Source organism: Mesocricetus auratus, unplaced genomic scaffold (genome assembly GCF_017639785.1).
Source record: "Mesocricetus auratus isolate SY011 unplaced genomic scaffold, BCM_Maur_2.0 Super-Scaffold_100033, whole genome shotgun sequence".
In the NCBI taxonomy this organism is placed as follows: Eukaryota; Metazoa; Chordata; class Mammalia; order Rodentia; family Cricetidae; genus Mesocricetus; species Mesocricetus auratus.
Genome location: NW_024429213.1, coordinates 1,966,375 through 1,984,706, shown reverse-complemented (window position 1 = coordinate 1,984,706; position 18,332 = coordinate 1,966,375). Strand labels below are relative to the sequence as shown.

The window sequence follows — 18,332 nt, the reverse complement described above, 5'->3', positions numbered from 1 at the left end:
CTGATGCCCTAACACAGGCAAATGTGCACATAAAATAAAAAAAGCAAAATTTAAAAAGTTTGGCAGCAGGGCCGGGCGTTGGTGGCTCACACTTTTAATCCCAGCACTCGGGAGGCAGAGGCAGGCGGATTTCTGTGAGTTCGAGGCCAGCCTGGTCTACAAAGTGAGTTCCAGGACAGCCTCCAAAGCCACAGAGAAACCCTGTCTCGAAAAACCAAAAAAAGAAAGAAAAAAAAAGTTTGGCAGCAGGTATCTTTACCTACTGAGACATCCTCTCAGCCTTAGTTTTTCCTTTTTATTTTTATGTTTTTTGAGACAGTGTCTCCAAGTTAGCTCTGACTCTCCTGGAACTAGCTATGTAGGCCAGGTTAGCCTCAAATTCACAGAGACCCACCTGCCTCTGCATCTTGAGTGCTGGGATTAAAGGGGTGTACCACCATGCCTGGCCTCAAGTTTTTTTTCTTAATGTGTCCCATGTGTTTTAGAGTATGCCATGTGGACGTATGAGGAAACTAAAAGGGATCCTCACTATGCAACATTATGATGGGCTGAGGTTCTTCTTAGCTTCGTCTAGTTTTTTGTTTATTTGGTTTTTTTGGAGGGGGGCAGGGTTTCTTTGTGTAGCCTTGACTGACCTAGAACTAACTATAGATTAGGCTGGTCTTGAACACATAGAGATCCTCCTGCCTCTGCCTCTGGAGTGCCACCATGTCTGGCTAGTTTCATACTGTTTATACTATTGGTCAAAGAATAACTCTAGGGAATCACGGTCTGATGAGAAAAGCAGTCAAAATGTAAAATGAGACATTCGTATCCATTTGTGTTTATTTGCTTCATGGATTTACCAAGAATGACATTCTCTGGATCTGGAGATACAGGCAGTTGTGAACCACTTGATGAGGGTGCTGACAACCAAACTCAGGTCTTCTGGATGAGCAGCAAGTGCTTGTAACCACTGAGCCATTTCTCCAGCCCCAGTCCCATTAATTTATTTTTAATTGTTTAAAATTTGATTAATGAGCTGGGCATTGTGGTGCAAATGGGCTGGAGATGGTGTTCAGTTGGCAGAGTGCAAAGAAAACCAGGTGTGGTAGCATATGCCTGTAATCCCAGCTTTTGGATGGTGGAAGCTGGAAGACTCCAGACTTCAAGGTCATTCTTGACTACGTAGTGAATCCATGGTCAACTTGGGCTACAAACGACTCTGAAAACAAAACAGTAACAAAGTGTTGATCGAGACTTGGTATTAGCTCAGCAGTGTAGTACAAACAAGGTTGGGAATGAATTTTAACGTTGCAAAAAAAAAACCCACAAACGTCTAAAATTTTAAAACCACACGTTTGAAAGGCATAGTGCCAAGTGGGGATCTGGAATAACAGGATTGCAACAGGAAGAAACGAGGAGTGTGGACATGGGGCAAAAGTATTCTAGGCAAAGAGTACAGCAAGTAAGTTCCAGAGGCTCAACTGTGCCTGCTATATTCAAGAACAACTAGGTTTGTTCCTGTTGTGAGAGGAAGGGTAGGAGATTAAGTCAGTTAAGTGACAGAAATGATGTCTATCCTAGCAGTAAGGAGTTTAATGGCTGAGGAAGCTCTTGCCAATAATAACCTTGCTTGAAAATCCTAACTGGAGTGGGGCGTTGGTGGTGCACGCCTTTAACCCCCCCAAAAAAATCCTAACTGGGAAGGGAGGAGGAAAGGCAGAAAGGTCCACCAAGGGAAGCCCAGCAGAGGCAAGGAAGTTCCTGTGTCCAGTGTAAGGAAGTCTCAGAAGGCCTGCGGAAATGTTTGGGATAGATATGGGGAATCATATGACGTTCTAGGGAAAGGAATGAGAGGTTAAGTATGTGCCTGACAATGTTGGCCGTGTAACAGCCTAGTTAAGTACATAAGACTGTCAGTGGCAGGCAAGATGAGGTAATTGAAAGGTGTCAAGAACCCCAGTTAGGGGAGCATGTAAGCGAATGTTAGGGTGAGGAGGCCAGAAGCTCCACCCAAGCCAAAGTTCCAAACACTGTTTGGAATCTGTCCCTCTTAAAGGTCCGCCTTTCCTCTCAGCCTAGGTTCCACCACACCAAGAAGCTACAGAGCATAGGAAAGGTTAAGGGAGGGACCCATCTGATTGAGTGCTCTTTGAACCAATTATATTACGGGATATTCAGAGACATTCTGAGAGGCGCTGAGAACAAAAAGGCGAGCTCGAAAGCCAATAAAAACCGTGCAAAGGAGGAGGCAAGCCGAGGGAAAAGTGATATCACGCCTCTTCAGTTTTGCCACGCCCTTCATTCTTGCTAGGCCTCACCACAGGGAGCGAGTCCTATTGGCTGAGCGACAGATTTCAAAGGGCGGGGCTACATACGTTTCACAGTGGGGAAATGAGCTAGAGGCGGAGGGAGGGTTGCAGGGCGGGGCCAGATTGTCCTATCTACGGTGGGAAAGGCCAATGGTAATCCAGGACACCTCGCTTAGAAAGTCATCTCAAGCCTTTACATTCTTGTTTCCCGAGGCGCCACAAAGGATTAGAACTGCTTGGCTCACCTGTTCTTTTCCTCCTTGCAAAAGTCCCGTTTGCCACCATGGGGATGTACCAAGTGAGACTGTAGGGGAAGCAAGAGTGAAGTGGTACGCTGGGCTACTGGCTGCTCCTCACCTCGATGCTATTAAAATTCTGGCAAGGTCAAAACTGAGTATTAACCCACATCTACATCCCCCTGGCGCCGTTCCGGGGCCAACGCCACATTCCCTGGTGGGCACGCAATGGCCGCACCCCCTTCCGCAGCAGACAGGTCTTTAGGTCCAAGCAGTCCGAGGTGAGTCTCCTCCTTCCTCCTTTCCAGCGCGTGCGTGCGCATGCGCGGAGCGCGGCGCGCGCGGCTGTTGGGCCGCTGGCTGTGGGGCCCTGGGATCCGCTGCGTCTCCGCGAGCAGTCCGCTTTGAGCCGCGAGCCGCCGTGAACACCCGGATTCCAGCGGGCACTTGCGAGCACGGGGGCAGCGGCCAAGCTCATGGCCGGCTGAGCGGGACGCCGCCTCCGCCTCAGCCGCCGCCGCCGCCGCCGCCTCTTCCTCCTCAGCCGGCGGCGGCCCGGGCCCAGCAGCCATGGCCGAAGACTACTGGGACGGGCGCCTGCGGCGAACTGGAGGAAAAGGAGGTCGTGCGGCCTCACCCCGGGCCGCCGCCCCAGGCGCCGCCGCGCCGGCCCCGCGGCTCTGAGGTTACTCGCGCGCCCCCTCCGGTGAGCGTGCCCTCGATACTTAGGGTGGGGGCTGCTTTTTCTTGAACCAACCCAAAACTAGGCGGTGCTAGGACGAGAGTTAGGGGGTTCTGGGCTGCTTGGCTGTCAGGTGCCCCCTCCCCTTCGAGTTTCCCAGAATGCACCGGGGGGTCATTGGGGCCTCCCTGACCTTGGCCCCGCCCTGGGCTCCTGTCCTGGGAGCTGAGGATGGGAAATGGTGTGGATGCTAAGGAGGCGAAGGGTGATTAAAGGACTAGAGTTATGGGAATGGATTGCTAAATAGTGGTGAAAGACCCAAGGTTGCAGAGGGGATAGTAAAAAGCCTTAAGGACTGTGTAAGACTTCAGGCCCAGTGGGTGCTTATGGAAAGGGGTTGCAGGGCTACGAGAAACATGGAGATGTATACAGGAGGATTGCTTGTAAGGGCAGTTCCAGAACATGCAAGTGGAGGGTAGGGTTGCAGAGAAGCCTAGTGTAAATGGAGAAACGGTGGTAGAAGTACCAGAAAGTGTGCCAATAGATTCAGGGTTCCGAGGCCCAGTATGTGGTGATGAGGGTCAGGGTCGTGTTAATACTGTGTTTGTCCACGGGTTAGGGGTGGCAGCTTTTCTGGATCTAGGAGTGCTCATGGACATAGTAGAAGGATTCAAATGTTGAGTGTGGCCTGATGAGGGAGGATCATGGCGGGAAGGGTCTATAGATATTGTAATAAAGATCTAGGTAGTGTGGAGTCTAGTATACGCACGCAGAACTGTTGAAGTACCTGAGGGTGATGGGGCAGGATGGTGGGAGGCCTGTCCTACTGGGTACCAGAAGTGTGCATACATGTGTATGGGAGGGTGGCCGTAAATGAAGTATAAAGAGCGAGACTCAAGGTGAAGTGAGGAAACAGAGAATGTGAGCTTCCAGAAAGGGTGGGGTGATGCTCTATATGAAGTTCTAGAGTAGTGGCTCAATCTGTGGATCACGACCCCTTTGGGGGTCACATCAGATAGCTTGCGTATCAGATATTTGCATTATGATCCACAACAGTCTCAGAATTACAGCTATGAAGTAGCAACAAAAATAATTTGAGGTTGAGGGTCACAACAATAGGAAGGTTGAGAACCGCTGTGGTTCTAAACCACAGACACTTAAATGTATGCTGTTGGGGGCAAAGAGCGTGAAGTAAAATATGCTGATGAACATCAGAACACTAAATACTATGTTCTTCCTGTCCATGGGCCACTGAAGTGGGTTGATTCAGGGAGTGCTACAGGGATAAAGTTTGGGGGATGGGAATCTAGTGTGTAGTGGAGGGAATAGAGCTATGAAGGAAGTCAGTTGTGAACCAAAGGGTTAATAGTGGGAGTGGGGCTGAAGCAGAGGGAATAGGGAGTAGGTAATGGTGTAAGTGTGCCAAAGCGAAGTGTAGCCATGAAGAACTCGTGTATGTTAATGGGGGCCACGGTTGGGTAGAGAAGCTGTGTGTACTCATGAGGGTCAGTCTGATACAGAACAGTGTGTTTGTCCCTGGAGAATAGGGCTTCAAGGGGTGCTAATAGGGAGTCAGGACTGGGTGAGGCGTCGAGATAGAGTGAAAGGACAGTGTAGTGCAAGCTCAGGACAGAGTGTGTGTTGTTAATGGTGGTCATGACTGTGACGGTAAGGGTAAGAGACGGTGGCGCACGCCTTTAGTCCCAGCACTCAGGAGGCAGAGGCAGGCAGATCTCTGTGAGTTCGAGGCCAGCCTGGTCTACAGAGTGAGTTCGAGGCCAGCCTCCATAATCACAGAGAAACCTTGTCTCGAAAAACCAATAAAAGAATGTACATACTGCTTTTCTAGAAGACCTGAGTTCAGATCCCAGCATGCACATGAAGAGGCTCACAACTGTGAAGGGGCCTGAGTGTGAACAAAACTGGTCAGGAATTGTACAAGGTTCACTATGTACTAATGTGGCTCAGAGCATTGTGACGGTCCAGGGAATGCTAATTTGGGTCAGCTGTGGAACACCTTGAGTGCATGTTAATGAGAATCAGAATCCAGAGGGGACACTGTTACTGGGGTAGGGCAGTGCTACAGAGAAGCTAACAAGCACCTAGACTAGAAAGGGACTGAAAATGTGGTGGTGACAGGAGTTGCTTAAACAGAGTTTTGAGTGCTGAAGGGAGTGATAGGTAACAAGAGAAATTTCGAGTGTTAGGAGGAGTGAAGATGTAGTGAGGACCTTCTTGAGGGTCTAGTTTCTGCTTATAGAGGTTAGGCCAGAATGACAACTGTATGCTCAGTGCTTGGAGTTGGTGTGAGTGCCCTTGGTATGAGAGTAGCCTGGGGGTGGGCAAGTGTGTCTTGGGGGGATTTTCAAGAGTAACAAATACCATATAGTTGTGGAATTCTACCTCCTGATTGTTGCTTCTTCACTTACTCTGAAGCTTAGGCTTCAGAGTTTAAATATGGCATTTAAGTTTTGCTGCTCGCAGAGGCAGGCAGATCTCTGTGAGTTCGAGGCCAGCCTGGTCTACAGAGCTAGCTCCAGGACAGCCTCCAAAGCCACAGAGAAACCCTGTCTGGAAAAACCAAAAAAAAAAAGTTTTGCTGCTCAGAAATGTTTAAGTGTATCTGTTTCTAGGAGTTTGCCCCCCTCAAAGTGTTGTAAAATACTCTGTCTTCTTAAAATCCCCCAAAAGATGAATTTTGGAAAATGTCCAATCATTGAGGGTTCCAGTTAGAGGTCATACATTAATCCATAGCTCCCTCTCTGTCCATTTTCCTACTCCCTTCCCTTATTCCTGTCACCACATACAAAATTACTATTTTGGTATGGTTTTGTTTTTGTTTTTTTTTCTAGATGTATTGTTTTGGAGGCTATCCTGGAGCTCGCTCTGTAGACCAGGCTGACCTCGAACCCATAGCGATCCGCCTGCCTCTGCCTCCCGAGTGCTGGGATTAAAGGCGTGCGCCACCAATGCCAGGCTGAGTATGAATGTCATGTGGAGACAAAAGGAAGTCTTCTGAGCTGGCCACTTTCTATACCTTAGATCCAGTGTTCAGCCTCCAAGGTCAGGATTTTATGGTATCATTCTGGGTTCTTTATGGGTGGATCTTGCTCATATCTATCTGAGGTTTCTTCTGCTAGGCCGACTCTGTCCCCTTGTAGAGGTGTTAGGCAGAAGTGAGAGTGGGAACTGTTGGGGTAAGCACTTTGTTTCAAGGTAACAAATGAACCATTTCTCTTCTTGAATTGGTCCCTGGCCTTACCCTCAACCTCCTATCTAGCTCTACTTCCTTTGGGCCCTGGGCCATCTCAAGTCCTGCTGTGAGTACAGATGGTTCCTGAGCCAGGTCTTTCCCCCTCCTTGCTGGCCCAGAGCCCAGGAGGAAGCAAAAGAATGCCTACCTAAACCTTTTGGAGACCCTATTCCCTCCAGCAGCCCATCTAGGTCATCTTCCTGTCAATTCTAGCATCCCTGGGTGTCTTCTTTTTTTTTTTTTGGTTTTTTTTTGTTTTTGTTTTTTCGAGACAGGGTTTCTCTGTGGTTTTGGAGGCTGTCCTGGAACTCACTTTGTAGACCAGGCTGGCCTCGAACTCACAGAGATCCGCCTGCCTCTGCCTCCCGAGTGCTGGGATTAAAGGCGTGCGCCACCACCGCCCGGCTCCCTGGGTGTCTTCTTTGGGGTAGTCTGTACGTATCTGGGACTTACCTCAATAAACGTTGGTCCTAGGCTCTCAGCCTTTTGACTTACTGCTTCTGTATGTAGCTGTTGAGCTTCTACTCAGTGTCAGTCACTATTCCAGGTTCTTAGGATGTAGCTGTGGGCCTCAACATATAGAAATTACCCCCCAGTGGAACAGATCTTCTAGTTGCAGCCATGAGAACACAGACAGTGAAAAGAAAAGAAACCAATAAATAGATGGTATTATTTCTAAGGTGGTGATGAGAACTAGGGGACACATTGGCAAGGCAAGGGAGCTCAAGATGGCTGAGACTTTAAATAAGGTAACTTATGGAAACCTCATGAAAAAGGTGATATTTGTACAATGGGCTGGAGAGGATGGGGAGTGAGATGTTTTACAGTCTGTGAAACAACCAGTGTACAGATCCTGAGGTAGAAACTGTTGGGTGTGGTGCAGAACAGCAACTAGAAATGATCAAGGAAGAGGTAAGGCCAGAGAAGTGATAGAGTGAATGAGGTATGTAAGACATAAGGGCCACAGTCAGGACTGTAGGTTTATTTGAGATGATAAGGAAGCTGTGGTATATTCTCTAGGAGAAAAGAAATATGACTTGGCTTTGTAAAAACTTGGGTTTGGACCCTGTGGATCCTAACCCTCTTGAGCCAGTTTAGCAGCTCAGGATAGCTGGTGTGTGCTGAGACATAACCCCCCCAACGCCATCCAATGGTTGGGCCTCAGCAGCCCTCCCCCCATCTGGATAGAGAAGTGGGGTGGTCCATTAATCACCATGACAGTAGTTGCTGGGGGTGGTGAGCGGGTCCCTGTGAACCACGGGGAGCATTCTGCCCAGCAGCTGGGGGCAATGTGGGGCTGGTGCCAGCGAAACATGCCATTCTGTGGACGCACCCAGGACCTTGTCACTTGTCCTTCAGTTGTAACTGAACCCCTTGTCCCAACTGTGAATGCGTCTGTCACTGCTGCTGATCCTGAAGATAGCTGTTGTGGTGTCCTGTGCTCCCACATTGAGACTGTCATCCTAGAGACCAAAAATCTATTGAACGGTCCCTTGCCCTCAGCCAGCCACCCAAGTCTTATTACCCAGGTAGACTACTTAGGGGTGGACTAACAATGACAAAGGGCCATGCCAGGCCCTTTGGATGGGTCTGTAGTTGTTGAAGCACTGACATAGTCTAGGTAGTTGTGGTCTTTCAGGGGCCTGTGATGATCAGGCAGATGCTAATGTGGTCCCCATTTCTATTCATATCCCCTGTTCAGGTTGCCATGGATCGGATGAAGAAGATCAAACGGCAACTGTCAATGACACTCCGAGGGGGCAGAGGCATAGATAAGACCAATGGTGCCCCTGAACAGATAGGCCTGGATGAGAGTGGTGGTGGTGGTGGCAGTGACCTTGGAGAGGCCCCAACCCGTGTTGTCCCTGGGGAGCTTCGCTCTGGGCGGGGCCCACTCAGCTCTGCACCAGGTGGGTCCACTTTGATCATACCCTCTCCCTGCCCCAGCTCCCAGATACTGCTTTCCGGTGCATTCCTTAGACTCTTGTTTTCATCTTCATTTTTTTCATTTTCTCCCCCCTCCATGTCATCCGTTTCTAACACTCTGTCTATACCTCCTTTCTTAACTCTATATCCAGGCCCCAGGGGAAGAATGGCACCTCACCTGTTACAGCTGCTTCAAGGCTCTCTCTGCCTTTTTCTTGCACTCTGGTGGCCCTGTCAAGTCTCAATGGGTGTGCCTTTCCCTGGTCTGCCTTCTCAGGGCTCTTGACAATGCCTGTTAACCACTAGCCTTCCGACCCACGGGCAACTACCATCTCAGCTCATCTCTGATGGAGTAGTCTACAAGATGACCATGCCCCCTCCATATCTATCCTGGGCCCACCTGGATTTCCTAGTCTCCTCTAGAGGCCATGTACACGCATGGATATGATAAAGGATTGTATTGTATTGGGGGCAGGAGGGAGTGTTCTTGACTCCAATGGCCTGGCCTTTCCCTCTCCCCACCACCAGAGATTGTGCATGAGGACATGAAGATGGGGTCTGATGGGGAGAGTGACCAGGCTTCAGCCACATCCTCAGATGAGGTGCAGTCTCCAGTGAGAGTACGCATGCGCAACCACCCACCACGCAAGATCTCCACTGAGGTGCTTCCTGTCCCGCTGATGGAAGAGTTGGAGAATGGGGTTGTATTTGGGGAGGTAGAGCTTATGATCATGCTTCTCATTCATCTTGACTGCTAGGACATCAACAAACGCCTGTCGCTACCAGCTGACATCCGGCTGCCTGAGGGCTACCTTGAGAAGCTGACCCTCAATAGCCCCATCTTTGACAAGCCTCTTAGCCGGCGCCTCCGCCGTGTCAGCCTGGTAAGCATCTCTTTTTGTCTCCCATCTATCCACTCTGTCAGTGCCCTTCTCCAGCCCTGCTTCAATGTATCTCCTTTACCCCCCAGTCTGAGATTGGCTTTGGAAAACTGGAGACCTACATCAAGCTGGATAAGCTGGGTGAGGTGAGACAGTGAAAAGGACCATGGTGAGGATAGGGTCAGTATGAACTGCACACAATCTCACTGCATCTTTGCTGTTTTACTTTGTCACACTCCAGGGTACCTATGCCACTGTCTACAAAGGGAAAAGCAAGCTCACAGACAACCTTGTGGCACTCAAGGAGATCAGACTGGAACACGAAGAAGGGGCACCTTGCACTGCTATCCGGGAAGGTACAGACTCCATCCTAGACATTCTTGACTCCATGGCGCACACACACTCGATGGTGAATGAAGACAGAGACTAGGGTTTTTTGAACCTTCTCTCTTCACCTGTGCACCATTGTGGCTTTCATGAGAATGCCCACTATCTATATACCCAGGAATAATCAAGGTAACTAGGCATCTAAGTGGATCAAAGAAGAAGATGAATTAATTGCAAATTATGGTGTTTGCTTTCATTCTTCAAGCACTCCTCAGAATGTTCAGAAAAATCACACAGAAAATGAGTACAAATTCCAGCCCGTATGCTTAGATTTGGACAAGGGCCCTTTCCAGAAAGCAAAAGCAGATTGTGAAAATATAGTGTCACATGAAGTTAGGGTTGTAGTCCCACACTCTTGCTTGATACTCGCCAAAGCCTTGTTTTCTGCATGTGGACCATTGAGACATACCTACTTCTTAGTGTGTCGTAAAGCAGAGCTAGATGCTCTGATTACCCTAAACTGCACAGGGAAAGAAGGAAACCTCTAAGCTCATATCTGTCTAGTCCTTATCTTTCTTTTGCGGATGGAGCTCTCACACTTGATCTATTCTGTTCCATCCTTTCTACAGTGTCCCTGCTCAAGGACCTCAAGCATGCCAACATTGTCACACTACATGACATTATCCACACGGAGAAGTCCCTCACCCTTGTCTTTGAATACTTGGTAAGGTTAGATAGCAATAGGCCCCAGGGAGGTGGGGAAATGGCCAGGAGCCATAGTATGTGACTCTTGTTACTGTACTACCTCTTTTGTCCTCAGGACAAGGACTTGAAGCAGTACCTGGATGACTGTGGGAATGTTATCAACATGCACAATGTGAAAGTGGGTGTGGGACAAAGCAGGGCTAGGAGGGGGCCCCCACTTATCCACTCATATACAAGTCTCCCAGAAATGGCCTTTTCCTGGGAGCTCTTGGAGGGCATTGGGAGCCTGTCATCTTTTGTGTGATAAGACATGTCTGTTTGGGAGGGAGCAGTGCCTGCCTGCTGCCGGGGGGATGGGCTAGTGGATATCTTTTGACTTCTGCCTGCCATTCCTGGGTCTGCAGCTGTTCCTGTTCCAGTTGCTCCGTGGCCTGGCCTACTGCCACAGGCAGAAGGTGCTACACCGAGACCTCAAGCCCCAGAATCTACTCATCAACGAGAGGGGAGAGCTCAAACTGGCTGACTTTGGTACCACCAGCATCCCCTTTCTTCCCACTGTCTCCTCAGCCTTATTCTCCAAGCGACTCACTCCCTATGACCACCCAGCCTCAATCCCCTTCAGTCTTTCCAGACTTTGATTATGGCTGGCATTCTTTGTCCCAGTTAGTTGTACTCTATTCCAAGCTCTGCCCGCAGCCTCCTCATTCCAGCTGCTCCCTTTTCTTTGCCTCCCAGGCCTGGCTCGTGCCAAGTCAATCCCTACTAAAACATACTCCAATGAAGTGGTGACACTGTGGTACCGGCCCCCTGACATCTTACTTGGATCCACAGACTACTCTACCCAAATTGACATGTGGTGAGGAGAGGTGGAAGTGTGGAAGGGAGTGACTGCCCAGCCAATTGTCCCTTACTCATGGTGCCTTTCCTGCCCAGGGGTGTGGGCTGCATCTTCTATGAGATGGCCACAGGCCGGCCCCTCTTCCCGGGTTCCACAGTGGAAGAACAGCTGCACTTCATCTTCCGCATTTTGGGTGAGGAGGAAGTTTGTGTCTAAGGAGCTGTGGGGATATGCAGGGAGGACCTGAGATGTTTGGGGTAACTTGCCTTCTGTACTAGGAACCCCAACTGAGGAGACATGGCCAGGCATCCTATCCAATGAAGAGTTTAGAACATACAACTACCCCAAGTACCGAGCTGAGGCCCTTCTGAGCCATGCACCCCGGTGAGGCTGATGGGTAGATGGGCATTAGGGGCTAAGGGTGTCTGAACTCAAGGTAAAGTGCATCCCCTTATCTTTGTGTTAGACTTGATAGCGACGGAGCTGACCTCCTCACCAAGCTGCTGCAGGTGAGAACATCTTTGGAGGCCAGCCCTAATGGGTGGGGTTCCATGTGTAGGAAATGGGACCTTCCCCAGGGGCAGACTCTGAGGAGGACATATCAAGAGACCTATGTGTTGAAAATGCCAATATACCAATACACTCTCTTTTGTGTCCAATTCAGTTTGAGGGTCGCAATCGAATCTCTGCTGAGGATGCCATGAAACACCCATTCTTCCTCAGCCTAGGGGAGCGAATCCACAAACTTCCTGACAGTGAGTGGATGTGGGGAATGGGTGTCTTAACTTGGGGCTGTGGGGAGCAGAACCACTGGAGTGTAGGGTGCTACGTTGTGCCATCTCTAAGGAGGGAACATCCTCATGAACATATAGCAGGTTGTATCTATTAGGAAGAAATTTTGTTTCCATCTTGTTTTTATGAAAATTCTCATATGGTATATAGATGTAATATCCAAAGAAAGTGTGCACCACAGTTTTTGCAAACTAAACAACCATGTAACTTTCAGACAGTTCAAAACCAGTGGGAGAAGTTCCCCCTAAAACTTCCTTAATGCTGTCTTTGGCATCCCAGGCCCCTTCCTGGAATAATAGAACTAGTTGGGGACTTTGGATCTGGGGTATTCTTTTGAGGCAAGGTTGTACTAGGTAGCCCTCGTTTGTGGTTATGTGGCTTTTTTTTGTTTGTTTGTTTTTTGTTTTTCGAGGCAAGGTTTCTCTGTGGCTTTGTTTATAAAGATTTTTAAAAACCTCATTTTGGTGGGCTGTTGTCTGGGGGGAGAGGAAGGACAGTCTTAACCTATTCACTGTGTTGCCTGAGCTAGTCTGGAACTTGTGACAATCTTCCTATCTCAGACTTCTAAGAACTGAGATTACAGGCATGAGCCACTCACTGTGCCTGGTTTAAAAATCTCAGTCCATGGGAGGCAGGAATGTGGATTTCTGTAAGTTCAAGGCCAGTGAGTTCCAGCAGAGCAAGGGTTATAAAGAACATGTCTCAAACAAAATGAAAGTTCATTACACAAAAAAACCCTCTTCACCTTTCCTATCTACCCACTGAATTAATAATTAAATTTCAAAGCACTACCTTTTATGTAGATTTGCAGGTAAGATTTATGTTAGCATTATCATACTTGATTAACTGACTACTTTTTTTGTCTCTTGCAGTGGTCCAGTAGTAGTCCCATCTTCTGGATGTTAGATAGGCAGTTAGATAGAAGAAAAGCTTCTCAAAGAAGGGTCAACTTGTTCTAATCTACACAGTGGGGCCATGTGGGGTTTTGTTCTAGGTAGACTAACGGGTCATCCCCCACTTAAATGTCTCTTCATCCACAGCTACTTCCATATTTGCACTAAAGGAGGTACAGCTACAAAAGGAGGCCAGTGTTCGGTCTTCTTCTATGCCTGACTCAGGTAAGTGTGGCACTCCCCTCTTCTTGCTCCACCAAACCTACCTGCTTGCCCACTAACAGCCATTCACTCTGCTTTCCCCTGCAGGCAGGCCAGCTTTTCGTGTGGTGGATACCGAGTTCTAAACCAAGTTCTAAGCCACAGACCAAGGCCCCAGCAGGCAGCAGCTGGAGGGATGCCATACCCCTCACGGGGCAGCCCCTATCTGCAGTCCTCCCTGCTTGTTGCCTGCCTACCTGCCTGAGCCACACTTTCCTACCAACTTGTCCCCTGCCACCTGCCTAAACACCCAACCACTGGCCTGTCAACTCAACCATTGGCCTGTCTGCTGGGTGCTAACAAAGCTCTCACCACTACTTTGCTTGATGTGTCTCTCTCTGTCTTGGTAGTTGCCGGCGGACAGAATGGCCATGCCATTCTCCCACACTAAGGCTAGGTCTTCCTCTCTTCATCACGCTCTCCCCCAGGACCATTACCCCATGGCCAGCCAGAGGGTTGGAGCTAGCCCTGGCCATGATTCTTGATTGACTTTGACTAGAAAGTGGTGATGCTTTGGGTCTGAGGCATCCTCTGCCTGCTGTCCCACCTGCCTCTGTATGGGCCTTTTTGTTAGTTTCTTTTATTGTTTTTTATTATTATTTTAAATGAGGTTCTCACTTTTTAATGCAATATCTCTGTATACAGACTGGTTGGGCCCTACTCTGAGTGTTGGCCCTCTTACAGTATTTTGTGCAATGAAGTCCCACCCCCAGCCTTTCAGAGACAGGGACCCAGACCCTATTCAGATCCTGACCATCACTAGACCCTGGGATTGGCTATGGGAAAGCATGCCTCAGCCATCTTCCTTCCCATCTAGTGTCCCCAGCTATAGGGGGACCTGAGAATTACCAGAGACTGGGAGATGGACATTTTGGGGGCCTCTTTTTCCCTTCAGTCCTGTACCTGGGGCCTCGTTCCTTCTCAGGGTCTCCCCAGCCCAGCTCTGCCTAGCCCTCCTGTCCTGTCCCACTCGGTGCTGTTGAGTAGGGGCTCTGCCAGGACTTGACCAGCTTAGTGAGGAGCCATATATAGTATATATATGTACACAAGCAGGGGGACGTGGGAGCTTGTGCCCAGTTATATCCCAATCCCTGGGAAGGTAAGGCAGGGCAAGGACAGTCTCCAGGATAGATGGTTTGCTCCCCTTCTTCCACCCTAAGCCTTGGGACCCTTAAATGGGGTGGGAGGGCAAGGGAGGGTGCCCTTCTAGTGGGGTTTGGGGGGATTGGGTTCCTGAATGCATCATAATCGCTGTATGAAATATTAAAAAAATCTAAAGTGAAAAGTCTGGTTGTAAGTCATCATAAAGGCAAGGGGGCTCAAGCTAGGGTGATTACTATCAACCTTGATGAATCCATACCTGGTCCCATCAACTAAAAGCATTGGGAAGAAGTCGTCTGGAAGTGTGGAACTGTGAACAAAACTTTGGAAGGATTGCACATAGAATGGTGGGATGATGTGAAGCAGTAGGGCAAGCTTAATGGGAATCAATAAGTGAGCATAGAGGAGTTAGGTTCATCTAGCAGTATGATGAAGCCTCAGGGAATGGAGCCAGGACGTATATAATAAAGTTTGAAGAAAGTTGGAAGGCCCAGTAGATCCAGAGTAGTATGAGGCAGAAAGGTGCGGTATGACTGTATATATCCGAGTGACTCTATGAAGAGGCCAGTTGGAGAGAGAATGAAAGGTGTAGGATTTTGTTGTTGTTGGTTTTGTTTTGTTTTGGGTTTTTGAGATAGGGTTTCTCTGTATTGCTTTGGAACCTGTCCTGGAACTCGCTCTGTAAACCATGCTAGTCTCAACTCAGAGATTCGCCTGCCTCTGCTTTCTGAATGCCAGGATTAAAGGCGTGCACCGTCACTTACTGGCCTGAAAGGAGTAGTTTTTGACCACTGGTTATATAAAGGAATCCTTTAATAGACTTAGAAAAGTTCAAGAGTGAGGTCACATTGCTGGAAGTTTGGATGACTAGTTCCTGGAAATTCTGAAGGTCATCTGTGCGGTGAAGTTTGCAACAGCTTGTGCTTTGGAGATGGTTCAGTTGGTAATGTGCTTGCTATTATGCATGCTTGAAAGCCTGAATTCAGACTGCCAGCACTCATGATTAAAACGATGTGTGTAATGGGCACTTGTAATCTCAGTACTGGGATGAAGACAGCAGGATCCCTGGAGCTTGCTGTCTAAAGGACTGGTGAATCTAGTGGTGGCGCATGCCTTTAATCCCAGCACTTGGGAGGCAGGAGCAGGTGGATCTCTCAGTTTGAGGCAGCCTGGTCTACATAGTGAGTTCCAGGACAGCCAGAACTGTTTCACAGAGAAACCCTGTCTTAAAAAACTATACACACACACACACACACACACACACACACACACACACACACACACACACACACACACACCGGTAAACCCCAGGTAAGAGACCCTGTCTCACAAAATAAGGTGGAGAGCAATTGAGGATTATACCCTATGTTGACTTCTGGCTCCCACATCTTTGCTGACACAGCCAAGACTTAACTTCAAGAGAGAATAGGGCCTTATTTTCCTCTGTCCTTGAATACCTGCATCTGGACAGTGGTAGCACATGCCTTTAAATCCAGAATTCAGGAGGCAGATCTCTAAGTTTGGGACTAGCCTGGTCTATAGAGGGAGTTTCAGGACAGCTAGGGCTACAGAGAGAAACCCTGTCTCAAAAAAATAAAAAACAGTAGGACACATTCCCATTTCTATCAGTTTTGTAATAGGATGTTGACAGATTCCTCAGCAGACTTTGTGTACCCATTCTTGGAATTGGTATGAGACGAGATTGGCCTCTGGAAGGCGAAGAAACCAGCTCTAGGGATGGAGAGGAGCAGATTCAGAGAGGCAATGAAAGGAGTCAATTCAGATGGGGTTAAAGATCTATCTATTTGTGCCAAACTCCATTTCAATACTATGTTCTTTGGGGCTGGGGAGCAAGTTAAAGGAGTTCACTCTTTCTCCTTCAGGGCTCATGCAATGAAGTGAGCTCATCTGTGTCAGTTTGGATTAGAGGATAGAATCACAGTGACAGACACCTCACCATCACCATCCCTATAGAAGCTGATTGAAAATAAGAGGTAAATTAGATCATGTCAGAGTGAGGAAGCTTGAACTGTGCAAGCAGACCTGTATGTACATGATATAGAAAGGCAAATCTTCAAGTGTGTTCTTGCCTGTGTGTACTATTTGTTATTATTATTATTTGGTTCTTCGAGACAGGGTTTCTCTGTATTATTTTGGAGGTTGTCCTGGAACTCGCTCTGTAGACCAGGCTGGCCTCGAACTCACAGAGATCCGCCTGCCTCTGCCTCGCGAGTGCTGTACTATTTGTTAATAGTGAAGGCAATCACGAAACCAGCCCCAAATTAGAAGGACAGGCAATAGAAAGGTGGAGAGGTATGGAGAATTAAAGTCATTAACAACCAGTACGGCTGAGAGCTCTAATAGAGAAGGGTAACAGCCTTCTCAACCAGAGACTACCTCCCCATTAAGGGACATCTGGTAATGTCTTGGAGGTACACAGCTTTTGTTGCTCTGAGAGTTGCCACCACTTTCTGGAAGTAGAGGTCAGGGCATGGATTAATTTCCTGCAGTGTTTCCCACAATAGAGAAATTAAAATAGTGTTGAAGTTAAAAGTCTGGCACAGAGCCTGTCATACTTGTAACCGTGTACTTCTAGCATTTGATAAGGCTAAGGCAGAAGAATCACCATGAGTTCAAAGCCAACCTGAGCTTCATATTCAGAATTGAGACCCTATTTCAGACAAACATCAAAAGAAACCCTGGCACATTCAATGGCTCTTAAATGTTTGACTTCTGATTTCCTTTATATAAGATTGAGGACACCCAAAGAACTATAGTTTATTCTAAAGTACCCTCTGGGTAATTTCACTATATATGTGTGAAAACGAGAGTGAGGATAATGCAGAAATAGTTTTGACTTTGTGAAACCCCCAAGAGGGATTCTTTAGCTGCTAGCCTGTGACCACAGTTTGAGGATGTTTGGTGTTTAAGGTTACAGCTCTGCAACTAGGTCTGCATTGCCACAGCACATCCTAGCTGAGAACAAATGCTTTGACATTTCTGGATCTCAACTTCCCCTACTGTTAATCATGGGCCAAAAAAATACAGTACCTGCCACCCAAGGCATATATTTAAGTTCAAGTCACTTAAACTGGGCAGAGTGGCTATTTGTTATGCCTCCAACAAACACATGTCTTAGGGCTGACTTCATCAGAATTTTCTGGTGAGTAACTAGTTCAGAAAGCTGAGTGTTGAACAGTATGCTTGCAGTCCACACTTAGGAGGCTTAGGCAGTTGGATCAAGGAAAATCAGATGCCAGCCTGAGCGCCACAGAGTTAGAGGCAATTCGGGGCAGGTTAGCAAAGGTCCTGTCTCAAAGACAGACACACACACCTCTTTCCAGCTGTGAAGCTCTTAGGTGGTATACTTTTTGTATTTGAGTTTAAAAAGAAATACGGCCAGGCAGTGGTGGCACAGGCCTTTGATCTCAGCACTCGGCAGGAGGATCTCTGAGTTCGAGGCTACCCTGGTCTAGAGAGCAAGTTCCAGGACAGCCAGGGATGTACAGAGAAAGCCTATCTCAAAAAGAAAAATCAAAAACAAGAAACGCAACTATTTTACTTTATGTGTATGGTTCCCCTGTATGCATGTATGAGCACTTGTGCATTCCCGCTGATCCCCTGGAACTGGTGTTTTGGATGGTTGTGATCCATGTGGGTACTGGTAATTGACGACTCCCCATCTTTTGGAAGAACAACAAGTGCCCTTAACTGCTGAGCCATCTCTCCAGTCTTTACATTTGGTTTTAATGAACAAGAAGTGTAGTGCAATGAAAGGTAATTCTGGTTGGACTAACAAAAATAGTGCTTTCACGGTAGAGGGCTGCAGTCCTCAACAGAGCAAGAGGCAGGAAGACTTGCTATAAGCTCTCTTTGTAAGGCCCAAAACACACATCTTAGCTCATCTGGAAAACCTTTAGTCTACATCTTCCATTAAGACCTTTTGACCTAGTGTTAGAATTCCATAAGGCATTAGTGCCTCAGTTCCAAACTGGAGGGTTAACCCCCTGGTATTGGTTACACAGATCACAGCCCACCACCCAGTTTCCGCCTAAATGTGACGTTTCCAAGATGGCAGTAGCCCCCTGATTGTTGGGGGGCTCTGCTTCCGTTTCCGGGACAAATCCGGAAGTGCCAGTTGAG

The 18,332-nt window shown here is 48.1% G+C and overlaps 1 protein-coding gene and 1 long non-coding RNA gene across 5 annotated transcripts; one reads left to right on the top strand and one right to left on the bottom strand.

Moving 5' to 3' along the window:
- Positions 1 to 807: 807 nt before the first annotated feature.
- Positions 808 to 2,678, bottom strand: LOC121135210. The gene is made up of 2 exons (XR_005872427.1): positions 2,540 to 2,678; positions 808 to 1,204 (listed from the first exon to the last, which is right to left on the bottom strand). It is a non-coding gene; the product is annotated as an uncharacterized LOC121135210 (long non-coding RNA).
- Cdk16 (cyclin dependent kinase 16) lies at positions 2,677 to 13,405 on the top strand. 4 transcript variants are annotated; one of them, XM_040733649.1, is made up of 16 exons: positions 2,677 to 2,811; positions 8,168 to 8,375; positions 8,920 to 9,053; positions 9,150 to 9,275; positions 9,362 to 9,418; positions 9,514 to 9,628; positions 10,229 to 10,323; positions 10,420 to 10,482; positions 10,709 to 10,832; positions 11,040 to 11,160; positions 11,238 to 11,335; positions 11,421 to 11,526; positions 11,609 to 11,651; positions 11,807 to 11,897; positions 12,975 to 13,052; positions 13,137 to 13,405. In XM_040733649.1, the coding sequence occupies exons 2-16, from the start codon at positions 8,174 to 8,176 to the stop codon at positions 13,172 to 13,174; spliced, it is 1,491 nt and encodes a 496-aa protein (XP_040589583.1). In that variant the 5' UTR covers positions 2,677 to 2,811; positions 8,168 to 8,173; the 3' UTR covers positions 13,175 to 13,405. The 4 variants fall into 4 exon arrangements, with proteins under 4 accessions (XP_040589583.1, XP_040589584.1, XP_040589582.1 ...); XM_040733650.1 differs by lacking the exon at positions 2,677 to 2,811 and adding an exon at positions 2,891 to 3,236; XM_040733648.1 differs by lacking the exon at positions 2,677 to 2,811 and adding an exon at positions 7,764 to 7,994 and having other exon boundaries at positions 11,618 to 11,651.
- The last annotated feature ends 4,927 nt before the right edge of the window (positions 13,406 to 18,332 follow it).

Excerpts from the sequence above, each read along its gene's own strand:
- Cdk16 (XM_040733647.1), top strand. The coding sequence starts at position 7,779 with ATGCCATTCTGTGGACGCACCCAGGACCTTGTCACTTGTCCTTCAGTT. Across the intron at positions 7,995-8,167 it reads ACCCAAGTCTTATTACCCAG|GTTGCCATGGATCGGATGAA; the intron begins GTAGACTACTTA and ends TCCCCTGTTCAG. Across the intron at positions 10,324-10,419 it reads CCCTTGTCTTTGAATACTTG|GACAAGGACTTGAAGCAGTA; the intron begins GTAAGGTTAGAT and ends TTTTGTCCTCAG.